We start from the raw sequence: 14,042 nt of genomic DNA on the forward strand, positions 1-14,042 counted from the left end.
ATCTCAAGAAAATACGGGCCGATGTTCCAATTATTTTGTTGTGCCCAAGAAGGAGGACTCTCTTTGTCCCATTCTGGATCTCAAAAGGGTCAACGGTCATTTGCGGGTGACTCATTTTCACATGGACACATTGCACTCAGTGATAATGGCCATGCAGTTGGGGGAATTTCTGACCTCCTTGGATCTGTCTGAGGTGTACCTGCATATTCCCATCCAGCTAGAGCACCAACGTTTTCTGCGATTTGCAGTTTTGGGTCATTATCAGTTTTAAAGCATTGCCTTTTGGCCTAGCTTCCACGTCCAGAACTTTTTCCATGGTTATGATGGTGGTGGCAGCAGAGATGAGAGAGGATGGAATCATGGTACACCCATACTTGGATGACTGGCTGATTCGGGCCAGGTCTCTGGAAGAGAGCCTCCTGGTGATGCGCAAGGTGATCTCCTTGTTGCAGGAACTCGGTTAGATGGTGAATCTGGCCAAGAGTAGTCTTTAGCCATCCCAGTCGCTTGAGCATCTCTGTGTTTGGTTCGACACGAAATTGGGCAGGGATTTTCTGCCGGATGGTCATATTCAAAAATTGTTGGCGCAGGTGAGTCTGATGAACACAATACGCCCTACAGATGCTTGGTTTGATGGCGGCGACCCTGAGAGTGATGCCATGGGAAGGGCACATATGTGTCCTCTTCAGCGCTCCCTGCTGTCTCGTTTGAGCCCACAGTCTCGGGTCTATTCGATTAGACTCCACCTGCCATTGGAGTGGTGGTTACAAGCAGATCTGACAGTGCAAGGGTGCTGGAGTGCAGAAGAGTCTCTCTGGAACATCAGTCAGCTGGGTGGTCCGGTTGGCATGCTTACAGTTCAGAGACAGGTTGTAGGATGGAGCTGTCCGGATAATATCAACGACAGTGGCTTATATCGGCAGGGGAGGAACCAAGAGTCAGCAAGTGTCACAGGAAATAGATCAATTTATGGAATGGCCGGAAGTGCATCTTCAGGAGATTTCAAAGAGCAGACTTTCTCAGCAGTCTGGATCCAAGAGAATGGGTATTGCCAGATGAGGCATTTCAGCTATTAATGGATCGCTGGGGCCTTCTGTTTCTGGACCTGACCATGACTTCTCACAGTGCGAAGGTTCCTCGATTCTTCAGTTGCAGGAGAGATCCGAAGTCATTGGGCATCGATGCTCTCGTGCAGGAATGGCCAGAGGACAAGTTGCTGTATGCCTTCTTCCTGTGGCTCATGTTGGGCAGAATGGTACGGAGGGTCGAGAGTCACAGACGGATGGTGCTTTTATTAGCACCAGATTGGCCCAGGAAATCATAGTATGCAGATCTGCAGAGGCTCCTGGTAGAATCCCACCTCCGGTTTCCAGCACACAGGGATCTGTTGCAGCAGGGGCCTGTTCTTTATGATGATCCAATTCAATTTTGTCTTACAGTATGGCCTTTGAGAGGGCTTGCTTGCTGAAGTGTGTATATTCTTCTGCAGTAATTGCCACCTTGCTGCGAGCAAGAAAGCTCTCCACTTCCTTTAGCCTATGTGCGGGTTTGGCGAGTGTTTTGAGGCTTGGTGTAAAGATCGAGGGGTGCATGCTCATTTTGGAATTTTTGCAGGGTAGATTAAATAAAAGTTTGGCCCTTAATTCCTTGAAGGTACAAGTAGTGGCTCTTGCTTGTTTCAGGGGTCGGCTCATCCACATGTGGCCCATTTCTTGAAAGGAGTGAAACATCTTCATCCTCCCTTGTGGTTACCAGTGCTCTTGTAGAGTCTTAATCTACTTTTGGATTTCTTAGCGGGCCCTAAGTTTCGACCAATGCGTAATCTTTCCTTGTGGTTGCTGACATTGAAAACTGTGTTTTGTGCATAGACTATCCAAGCTTCAGGCCTCGTCTTGCCGGGAGCATTGTACTGTTTCGTCCTTTTTGTCAAACGTGGTCTCTGATTTTCACTTGAATCAGTCCATTTCCCTGTCATCTCTGGATAGGGATAGAGATGTGGAGGAATATCACCTGTTGCAATCCTTGGATGTCAAGGGACATATCATGAGGTATCTGGAGGTTTCTAAAGCTTTCCGGAAGACAGATCACCTGTTTGTTCTCCACAGTGGAGGTAAACAGGGTGAGCTGTCTTCATGGGCTACAATAGGTCGCTGGATTAAGGAGCTAGTCACAGCCACATATGTGGATGTTGAAAAGCCATTACCTAGTCAGGTTAGGGCTCATTCCTTTAGGGCTCAGGCAGTGTCATGGGCGGAAGTTATATTGTTGTCTCCTATCTACATTTGCCGAGCTGTAACATGGTTCTCCTTACAAACCTTTTCCAGGTATTATCGTCTAGATGTGCAGGCCCGGGAGGATGCAGCCTTTGCACGTGTGGTTTTGACTGGACCATGGGCATCCTCCCACCCTATTCGTGGGTAGCTTGGGTACATCCCACTGGTTCTGAATTTATTTGTCTGGACACTAAGAAATGAGAAATTACTGCTTATCTGATGATTTCCTTTTCTTTAGACCAGATAGATGAATTAAGCTTCCTGCCCTTGGTTGCCGAATGATTGTGCGCTGGTTCTCCTGCGTGGCTACGTGTTCCAGGGGTTACTGGTAAGTGTTAATCCAAGCCCTATACTAGTGTTGGTACATTCTTTGTCTGAGCTCAGTGATTTCTGTTGGCCAAGTACTTAAATGGTTATCTGTTATTAATTAAGTTTTTGCTAGTCTGTCCACAGTTGGCTTTTGAAGAGAATACTGGCAGGCTGATGTCACTGCAGGGGGTATTTATATACTGTGATGTCAGCTTTGCTCCATCTCCACCTGCTGGTAGAGGTGCATAACCCACTGGTTCTGAATTCAGCTGTTTGTTCTAAAGAAAAGGAAATTATCAAATAAGTAGTAAATTTCTCATTTTAAAACATTTTTAAAAACTGCTAAAAAATCACTTGTTCAGCAAAGCTTGTAATCAAGTTTAGTTGCATGTGTACTGGTTTTCAGTCTGACAGGCTATTGACATCTTTCCTGTAAACTCATAATTTAGAAGATGGATCATCTTTGTTGTCTTAATATGTGTGGTTTTTAATGTGAAAATTATATGAATGTTTGATATAAGCCACTTAAAATATAGGGTAATATGGCATACACATTTTTAAATAAATGAGCACTCATGGGGCTCTGCAGGTCCAATAGCTCAACTTGTCTCATCTTTTCATCCTCATGTTGCAAGAATACTGTGGTGTTTCCAGCAATCCCTTTTGAACTGCTAAGGCCTAAGCCAGGTCCTCAGGGTCAGGGCCACACACCAGGCTATCAGTATTCTGATCCTAGATTCCTCAGAGCAATTCTCTGTCTCTGTATGCCATGAAACTAGTCTCAGATCAGGCAGACCCTGGGTCTAGGCCCATCAACCCTTTTTGCCTTGACACAGTTCAAGCTTCTCTTACTTGCCTACAAATGTAATCAGTTTGCAGCTACACATTACCTATCTTTTCTTCTCTCTCCCTAATCCTATTTTGTGAACTCTGTTCATCGGACATATCACTCTTATCTATGCCAGTCTCCTCCACTGCAAACTCCTGATTCCACACTTTCCACCTTGCTGCACTGTATGCATGATCTAGATTTTGAATGTGTGTCATGCTCCCTCTCTGGCCATTTTCAAGTTCAATTAAAAGCTTTTTTGAGGTTGCTTTTAAATCCTAACCACTTCTGAGCAACAAATGCATTTCCCATAGACTCATTTTTGTTTGTCTTGAATAGATTGTAATTTCCATGGAGAAGACACTCTCTGTAGAGCAGTGTGTATGTCATATTGTGCTTTAAAAATGATAAAAAAATAGTAGTAGAAATCAGCCAATAAAATTGTCCTAGTTCAGACAATCAATTGATCATGTTGTACCTGAATAAGAGGAGAGGAACAAGCTGTAACTTCCTGTAATTGGTTAAGGTGGGCCATCTTTCATGGACTATCCCCAGCTACATACCTGGAAGTAAGGCAATATTTTTTAAGACAAATTCAGTCAACCCCTATGAATGATCCCTAGATCAAGATGTGGCAAAACGTATCTTCCTTGTGTAGGCCATGCCGAGGTGGACCTGCTTGCAACAGCCCAGAAATGGAAGGTACCAGTCTTCTACTCCGGAGAAGACCAGCAGGCAGACACGTTACTCCTTTCACTTGAGAACAGGAATCTATATGCATATCCTCCTATACCTCAGGTGGCCAAAAACTTGAAAAAAAACTCAGAACTATTTGGTGAACTATGATCGTTAAGTTCCTTTTTGTTTTAAGATTTATTTTAAACTCTTAAAAGGATTTGTACCTCAGGAAACCAAATTACAAACTTTCTCAACTTCTTATCACACAGCCAAGGACTTTTGCTCCATCCCATTATCCAGTTTCTGGCCTTATAGTCTGGATATTTTGATGGCGGGGGTGTTAAATACTATCTCTTTTTTAAAAAGGTGTCTACAATCTTTCTGTATTCTGGAAAGGAATTACCCCAGGAAGTCTTATAGCTTTAAATGGAGGAGGTTGCCATGTGGTTTGAGGGTAAATCCCTAGATTCCTTCTCTAGCCCCATACAAAATCAGCTTGATTGACTTGTTACCTCTTTTAGATTGTGTCCTTTAAAAAGCATCTCTATAAGGGTTCACTTCTGTGCAATTTGTGCTTGTCACCAGCATGAAGAAAGAAATCCCATTTTGCTATAGCCATTGTCAACTGAAACCTATTAAGTCTCTTGCAGTGTCATGTGGTTCTCACCAGCTGATGAAAGCCCCCTTTGAGCCTCTAAACTCTTGTGAGGTGAAGCAATTGCCTTGGAAGGTTACTTTTTTGGTTGTGGTCTTTTCGATCCACAAAATTAGTAGTTCCAGTCCTTAGTGGCTTATCCCCCTTATAGCAGATATCATCTTAATAGGGTAGTGTTTGCATATGTTCCAAGTTCTTCCTATAGTAGTGTTTGATTTCCATCTCTTTTACTCATATCTTTCTGCCAACATTTTTCCCTAGCTGGGGATTGGTAGAAAGCAATTACCTACTATCTGGATTGGACTTAAACCCATAGAAAATCTATCATCTTTTTCTTTCTTTTGACCCTAATAGGTCTGGGAGTTTGATGAAAAAGCATATCATTTTTTTAAACTTATTTTATTGAAACAACAATAGTACATGAAAAAGAGTACATAATAGTCCATGACTTATTGCTGGGAAACATTTAGCTCGATTTCATAAGCAAGGTTAAAATCAGTAGCTAATTATTCTTAGCAGGACTATAGCAACTTAACAATTACACTTTTTCTGTTGTCTTCTATCAAATGTATATTCTTTCTCTCCATTATACTATAATTCTCCACTATGGGGGTAACCTCTAGCATAACCAATTGTATTCACGCCAACCTCCTGATATTTCTTAACATACTGGGATGTAAAACTTCTGTGCAAAAAACAATCTAATAGTCAAAAACAAAACATTTTTAAAAATAATTATAGAGAGAGAGTATGGTAGTTTCACATTTTGACCCCTTAGTAATATACCAAATTAATGGTGCTACTACTGGTCTAGTTTTTCATAATCATTAACATACCACCTTCCTCCCTTATAAAAAGCCAGAAAATCCCACTAGTGACAACTTGAATATATATATATATATATATATATATAGTGATGCATTCTTCTTGTGCAAAAATCAATTCTTTTCAATTCTTTTAACTTTCAATCTATTACTCCATCTTAAACATGTTAGAAAATCTTCCCGTGCTTAGCTTGAATAATCTTTCATCTCGCAAGAAGGACCTCCTGACACGGCCATGTTTCGAAATCTTTGATTCCTTCATTAGGGGAAACTGTAATCTCCTACTTCCTTCCAGGTGACTGGCTTAGTTCCCGTCTATGTATATGTGTGTATATATATATATATGTAAAAATATAAGTAAAAAAGTATTCAAGTTGTCACTAGTGGGATTTTCTGGGTTTTTATAAGGGAGGAAGGTGGTATGTTAATGATTATGAAAAACTAGACCAGTAGTAGCACCATTAATTTGGTATATTACTAAGGGGTCAAAATGTGAAACTACCATACTCTCTCTAATGTTTTAAAAAAGTGTTTTGTTTTTGACTGTTGGACTGTTTTTTGCACAGAAGTTTTACATCCCGGTATGTTAAGAAATATCAGGGGGTTGGTGTGAATACAGTTGGTTATTCTTTCTCTCCAGCAAGCATTAGCTGGATTATTCATAAGCAATTCTTTGAATCCTCAAAGTAAATTATGGTTAGAATATGTGCCTTCTGTATGAGAGACAGATACCAGAAAATGTCAAGTGTATGGTCAAAATTTTTAAAAGTTGTGGGGTGTAAAAAAACCTCTTAGGTGTGCAAAATAATAGTGCCAGTCTTGGGGTGACTGGCAGCCATTGTGCAATGATGGTGCAGCAGAGTAGAAGAGTCTGGGGATCACTCCTATCACTGGAAGACCTGGGTCTGTGAAGGGGTAAGGGTTGGGATGGGGGAATTCTGGGGGACCTTTGCTTAAGCGGGCTTGGTAGGAGGGTGAGAAACAGGACTTGATGTTTGGGAGTTTCCTGGAGGCCAAAAGTCCTTTGTTTAAGTGGGGGTGAGGGGGATGAAGGACCAGAACTGGGACTCAGCACTCGGAGAGGGGCAGGGATCTGGGACTCATTTGTTTAAGTGGGTTTGGTTAGGGGGAGAGATCAGAATGGGGCCTCGAAACTTTTATTCAGCGAAAAATTGGTGGTTAGAAGCTGCATGTTACAGCCCAGTCTGTTGGGGACTGGTAGGATGTGCATACACAGCCCACCAGCCACACATTGCACTCTGCCATGCACGTTCTGGCCAAGCCTATTTAGAAGTGTGGAGCGCATACGCATCCCAGCAATAGATGGTATCCAGCCAGCTGAGCTCAAGCATATTATTATATAGATACAGCTTTCCAACAAAAGAATAGGTTTGGATAGTCTGATCTTCATGGCCTCATTGAAGGGTCAAGCCCTACTCCATTCCTCCTAGGACCTGCTTTATTATTTTGGGTTGTCTTCCCTGTTCTATGAAAAGAATATTTTCCCAAACAGAAATATTTTGTGCTTGTTGACAGATTATTTTATTGATCCTCACCCATTTTTCTAGGGAAGACACCATTAGTTGGGAAGTGGTAAGTGTGATTTAGTAAACCTATCTGGATTCAGAGAAAGCAAAATTGCTTACCTGTAAAAAGTGTTCTCTCAAGATAGCAGTTCAAAACTTATACAATCCCTCATTTTTCTCCTTTGGAGTTGTTCTTCCCTTAGTCAAAGCAAATATTCAGAATTGAAGGGAGCCGCAGAGCCCCAGCAGCACAGGAGCTACTGCACTTGGGTCTTGAAAAACCCTTGGGTCTTTTCCAGAAAGCTCTGGAAGAATATGTTCGGCATCAAGCACAGTCACATGATCCATGTATATGACTGGTGAACTTCTTTCTTAAGAGAGCACCTGTTGCAGGTAAGCAACTTTGCTTTATCTAACAGTAAAGTCCGCTATTTTGACACTATTACTCAATTTTTATTCTTCTCTCTATATGGACTTCTCTGTTTTTGTAATATAAGAGGAAAACTAGAGCCCAAAAACACTTTGAATAGATATTTTAGGTTTCTAGTTGCATGAACTTCTTATTACCTCTCAAACTCCTGCTGGGAAAATTAAACAATGATGCACTGAGTATTCCTCAGATATTACTACTACCAAACCAGTCCTTCAGTATTGTTCACCTGCATGGAAAGGTATTGATGTTATCTAATCATGAACCAGGTAATGTTTCATGTGTCTAGCAAAAATTGTCAGCTTTGGTTATTGTTACTGACTTTTTTCATTTGGGTATAATAAAACTAAAGCTTTCAAGGTAATGCAGATTGAGCATACACAATAGTAAATGAAAAGGAAATAAAATTGAAATATTGCTTTCCTGGTTATATTGGAAAGTTTTGCCACAGTTTTGTTAAGAGCTGCGGTTAGGCAATTAAGTCTAAAAGAAAATAAATTTGTTTCTTCTGATATGAATCTTACAGGTATTGGTGATAGAACAGAAAAATGAAGATGGTACTTGGCCTAGAGGTCTTCCAACAAACAAGTAAGTCTGTGTTCTAGTTCTACATTTAAGCTGGCAGCTTTAATTTAATTTAAAATAATTTATAACTTGTCAAATACAAAGCAACACACAGCAATAATAACATTTACAAACAATACAGTAAACACATTTTCATTTTCCTGCATAAGCTGGTTCGGTTTCGTGTTTATATTAGAATATACAGTAGTAAGTCGTAGTTGTTTATATTCAAAGGTTGCTGAGTGAACACACACAAATGTATCATCAGTACTTGTAGTATTTTTTTATGCTGATTCTTCAGCTGAGCAGATGAATACACAATTTGACCATTATACATTTGTGGGAAATTCAAATACATATTTAATATATATAAACAACACTTTTCCATGGATTTTATCCTTTCCATGTAAAAAATTAGAGAAAATTTGTTTACTAGCTGGTAAGTAAGATATGCTCCCTCTTCTTTGTAGAACGTTGATTTTGTTCTCAACCAAGCAGGGCTGAATTAGCTATGACATGGGTAATGTTATCCTATGGTGTTGACAAGGATTGCTCTCTCAAAGCTCAAAGTTTTAATAAGCATGTGTACTAGTTCCCACATGCAAGTGTTGCCTCATAAGCCCCTTGGTCTTTTTTGTCGGAGCTATTGCATAGATGTGTACCCATTCTCTCTCCTAAAATGTTATAAAAGTTACTTGAGGCCTAGCGCCTCCTATTTTCTCACCTTATTGCTTAAAACTGTTTTCACTATTGGCTCAGCAACCCCCTCAACAGAATTAAGCTCTACCCAAAATTAAAAAAAAGGAAAAATGTCCGCATGGCAAGCTGGTTTAAGGCCTGTATCTGTGAATGCTGAATGTCTAACATGAATACTCACTTCATATGTTATCGATACTTGGGCCCATATTACAATGCCTCAGATTGTTACATCTGTGATCACATGTACCCCAGAGCGCAGTAATATCTTGCCTGGAAGATTGAGGCCCTTCAGAAGGTGCCAAAGTGTAAGAGTGCCAAGCTTCAGCATAAGGCTGAGAATCTGAGCCACCTCTGTTCGTGGAATAAAGTGTCTTCAGGTTCCCAGCGCATGGAGTAAAGGAAGGACAGTTCCCCTTGTCCCTGCAAGCATGGAAAGGCTCTCAAGACTTCCTCCTCCCACTCCCCATGGCATCTGAAACAGGATCTGTCGCAGGTTGGGATGAGCAGGGTGCTAAAGCTATCAGCACCGGATGAGGCACAGAAAGAAGGCTCTTGTGCAAGGGGACCACCTTCGGGGCCATCTCAGTCAGAGATGGAAAAGAGCTCGGTGCCACCAGAACAGGGCTCCACAGATGCGGGCCCTTCTTTGACACCAAAACAACCTTTGTTGGCATAGATGATATTTTTGTGTATTGTATGGAAGATCCCCTTTGTGCTGAGTCACTTCTGCGCGAATCCGAGTAGTACTAGAATGCCGTCTGCCTTGTCGGTGCAAAGCGTGCACTCTAAAGCACCATTGTTGCACTTGATGCGGATAATTGCAGCACTGTCTGTGGTACTGGATCAGAATGTTTCAACACAGATATTCATTAGTCCAGCAGTAGATGTCATGGCATGGAAGGAATTACCAGTGCTTTAAGTGTAATGGAGTGTGATTCTTCCCCCAGTCAGGTGGTAGCCCAGTTATTGGGGTTAGTGAAGAATTTATTTGCTACCTGAAGACAGAAGAGCAGGGTTAGAGCATTTTTCTGCATAATGGAGAAGCTCCAAGTCCTAGGCTGGTGCATATTTTGCCACAAGAATTACCAGCTTTGAACATAAAACCTCACCAGGAATTACTAGATTCTTCTTTGGGGGAATCCTTTCACAGATCAGAGAGTAAAGAAGTAGGCTCAAATCCAGTCTGAGGTTCTTCTGGATATCTCCCCTCCAGGTCAACAGAGGTCTCTGCCTCAGTTGCCCTCTTTATCATCGGGGTCATTTCTTGGCATTCCCTCGTGGTCAAGAAATAAGGAAGATTCTATGGGGATTCCTTCTGACTCCCTGCCAGACTTACCACAGCACCTCTCCTACAGAGGATCTGTGTTTCAAATTCTTGGATAAGTTAGCGAAGATTCATGGCTTCAGTGTCAGAAAGGAAATGGACCAAGAACAGACATCTTTGGGCTCCTTCAATTCTTGCAACCTCCAGTGGATTCTGCAGCTTTCCCAGTTCATAAGCTTCTCCAGGTCCTCTGGATAAGGATGTGGCAAAGGCCCATATTGTGCTTTCTGGTTGCCTGGAAACTGGGCTTAAATTATAAATTATAGAGTGCAAACTGATCCTGGGTTTTGGATTATTAGTCCAAGTCCTTCACCACTCTGTGATGGTTGAATCAGCATTGAAGCTTGTTAAACACATCTGTGACTATTCCAACATACTCCCAGGAAAAGATCCAAAGGTATTGCACACATTCAGCAAGAGTGTCTTCCAGAGTTCTGAGTTGCATGCCCGGATTGTGGTTTACCAGCTCTAAAAGCTGTAATATCTACATGATTGTGTGCAGAAGTTGAAGCCCTTAAGAGTCATCAGACCTGGAGCAGGCACATGTTTGTTCGGCAGCGGAAGTCGCAGAAGAATGCAAAAATCTTCTTAACCATTTCATCCATTAAGCTTTTGATACCGCCAGAACTTTGGGGGCAGCCAAAGCAAGAATTGGTTTCCATATGTCATCTATTAGTTCAGTCTCCAATCCCATGGGAGTATCGTAGAGATTTATAAACACAAGCTGCAGTCTGGACTCTGCGCCCTACCCCCTCCATAAGAGAACTAGCACTACACAGAATGTATCTTACCTTTTACATGCGATCTTAAGCTAGAAGCTCATGTTCACTTGTTTCAGAATAGAGATTTATTCTAAGGCATTAGGTTACCAGAACAAACACTAACAATTTAGCAATCCTAGAAGCTTATAATCAATCCTTAACAAATAATGCACTTATGGTGAATAGCTTAATAGGTAAGAACAAATTAGCAGCAGCATAATACATCCTCCTAGCTAGAACTTGCTTATAATATACAGTGTAAACAGTTCTAACTGACTAGACCCCAGACACGAATCAGGATCTAAACCCCAGTCTCACCATTTTGAAGATTCTTCTTGTCTGAATTGTGAGAGAAGCTGAAGGTCCTGAACTCTGTTTCTGTCAATGTGAAGCAGACTGTGAGTTTTTGCACCTGGATGAAGGGCAGAGAATTCCCCTAGTTCCTTGAGAAGAACCAGGCACACTTATCCCTGGCTAAAGTAGCGGGGCTTGAGACACACAAGCAATGCTCCAAGACACTGGACTTCATCTAGCAGCTTAATTGAAGGGTGGGCAAAGAGTGATGACTCAGATGGCTTCTTGCTGGTATGAATGGAATCTTTTTAGTCAAATCCATGAGCTCCTCTTCCTAGCTGCTTTTAGGAGATAGCATATGAATATTCAGTAGCTTCATGTATATGAAAACAGAGACAGGTGTCACATTGTGATTGTTTCTTTCATCACTTCACCCCCCCCCCCCCCCCCCCCGACATCTTAGCTTTCATCCCCTCCCTCCCGGAGGGCCAACCTTCTGCTGCATGGCAGCTGACCTGTGATTTGGTTTGGATATGATGTCTCCTTTCTTGATTGGAAGCTGGGTTGCCAGGTACTTCTGAGCCTTGCTGAAGCTTAAAGTCTGTCTGTCTCTTACATACCACAGCAGGCCAGAATTATGTTGGCCCTTCTCTAATTGCTGAGAGAAGATTTTGTTCTTTAACAGAGGCTTAAACAGTGTGCTTTTGGCACAGGAGATAAGTCAGTCATGTATAGCAGCTTTATCAGAAGTTCAGCATCTCTATTTCTGAAATGCAGACCAGGGTCCAAAATGTGAAGTAAAAATCCATTATGCTGTATGGACAGTAGTTTAACTTATAGTTTATTCCTACAACATCTCTAACCCTCATCATACAGGAGAAAGGTAGGCTTTGCTATCTCAATCTGACAGCCCTGGCATGAATGTTCAATGCCCAGTCTCCTCTTTGCTCTTTCCGAAGGAAGTGAAGGGCCATGCTGATTTCTGCCAGAAAGCCTTGCACTAGGAGGTCCTACCAATTCAAGTGGAAGAGGTTCTCAACTGGTGTAAGACAGCTATCTAAACCCCTTCTTCTATGGCCCAAGTCTTTACTTCTGTATTTATTCTTACTTTTGGCTTCCAGCCTTAGCACTTTTGGTGAAAGTTTGTCTCAGTGCCGTTGCAGTATATCATCAACAGATGGAAGATGCTCTAATCTCTCTTCACACTTTGGTATTCAAATTCATGAAAGGATTGTGGCATTCCAGGTCTCGAGTCAGTAACCCTCCAGTGCCTTGGGACATCAATATAGCACTGGCTTAACTTATGAAACCTCTTTTAGAACCTTTTGAGTTAATAGGCTTAAACTATTTTTCTTGGAAAGAAGTGTCCCTTTTACTTATTTCTGTTCAAAGAATAACAGTCTCTGGTCTCCTATTCATCATACCAACATATCCTGGATGGGCAGTAACTTTGGGCACACAGTTCTGTACATCCTGTTCTCCCAGTAGTTCACTCTCTACTTGAGGGACTGGATTGTCTTTAAGTGTTTCTGCTGTATATCCCTCAGCTTGTGACTCCCTACTTGTTATGGTTAATTCACCCCTGCTTGTCAATGTCAAAAGTAGGTTTGCTTACCTATATATAGGCTTCTCCATAGATGGCAGGATGACTTAGCCATGCTCATTACCCATTTGCCACTCTGGAGATTTGACTACCTTACTAAAGTTTTAGTTCTGTAAGAGACCGAGGGGCTCTCGATCGAGGCATATGCATGTGAACAACCATGTATGCTTAGTAAAATTTACTGAGCTTTGAGAGATGGGTCCATGTTGGTGCCATTGGATGATGTCACCCATGTGTCCTGGCTAATTCATCCTGCTCTTTATGGAGAAACCTGTTTACAGGTAAGCAAACCCGTTTGTTCTGTTTTATAGACTGCATACAGTGAAATTCACAGTAATAAACGCATAAATATTGCAAAACTGTAAAGCTCAAAAGTCTCAATATTATAGTAAAAATGAAACAACTATATAACAATTGGCAGTGATCCCAGATAGCAGTTGGCTTGTAGAAACGCAGATTATTTTTGTGTTTTCTAAGTACCCTGTAGTCAGGATCAGAAAGGGGAAACTAACAAATAACTATCCACGCTTGGTTTGATAGATACATTTGTTTTGAGGACCCTTCTACTGAGTTGTCTGCTGAACTTCTGAAGACAACTTCCTGCACATTTCTACTCATAGGTAGTTTGGACACTCAGCCCTGTACTTTTCTACTTGACAAAGATTGTGAGGCTATCTGGCGACCTTTCTTCTTTTGATTCTGCTGTAGAGCTTTGCAGATCTTCAGTGAATAGGACGCTGAATGAGCAGGCACTGACAAACACTCTGGAGGCATAGAGGGCTTCCCTAGGAATGAATTGTGGTTTAGGGGAGATTCCTGCATTGGAACTATTGGATATTTTAAAGCAACAATGCAAAGAACACAAAAGGTGAAAGAATATGCTTTTATACAATATATAAAAGATCTCACTTTGAAAAAAAACAATTAGGGATGCTGACTAAAATTAAAATTAGAGTAATTTAGTGAATCACTGTCATATATAGGCACAGACTACAAATAGCTTGTGTTTTAATGCCTTAAATGTGCACAAAGGTATAACCATCAGTCAAAAGGTGCTTGTTAACATATCAGGACATTTTTTTTAGTATGGTTTTCTTTTACATATAAAATCTTTTATAGTTTCATCATTACTTTAGTATCATATTGTACATTTAACCTTGTACCTTAGATGCTCATTGTATTGCTTTTCCTTCCGGGATATCAGAGATGTTGAAATCCTTGAGTACAAATGCGATTTAACAAATGTCCAACCTGACACTACAATGTTTCGAAA

The 14,042-nt window shown here is 41.3% G+C and overlaps 1 protein-coding gene across 7 annotated transcripts in view; it reads left to right on the forward strand.

Annotated features, from left to right (window-relative positions):
* Positions 1-14,042, forward strand: part of USP15 (ubiquitin specific peptidase 15) — a 401,393-nt gene that overhangs the window by 105,540 nt on the left and 281,811 nt on the right. For 6 of the 7 annotated variants that reach the window (XR_003858618.1, XR_003858619.1, XM_029615760.1 and 3 more), the window contains one exon: positions 8,051-8,112. Coding sequence is in view for 4 of the 7 variants with exons in the window: in XM_029615760.1 (XP_029471620.1) it covers positions 8,051-8,112 (62 nt within the window). In the remaining 3 variants the exon portion in view is untranslated. Of the gene's footprint in view, positions 1-7,282; positions 7,488-8,050; positions 8,113-14,042 lie in introns of those variants that run through there. The other variant, XR_003858620.1, reaches the window with a different exon arrangement.

Source organism: Rhinatrema bivittatum, chromosome 9, assembly GCF_901001135.1.
Source record: "Rhinatrema bivittatum chromosome 9, aRhiBiv1.1, whole genome shotgun sequence".
NCBI classification, from domain to species: Eukaryota; Metazoa; Chordata; class Amphibia; order Gymnophiona; family Rhinatrematidae; genus Rhinatrema; species Rhinatrema bivittatum.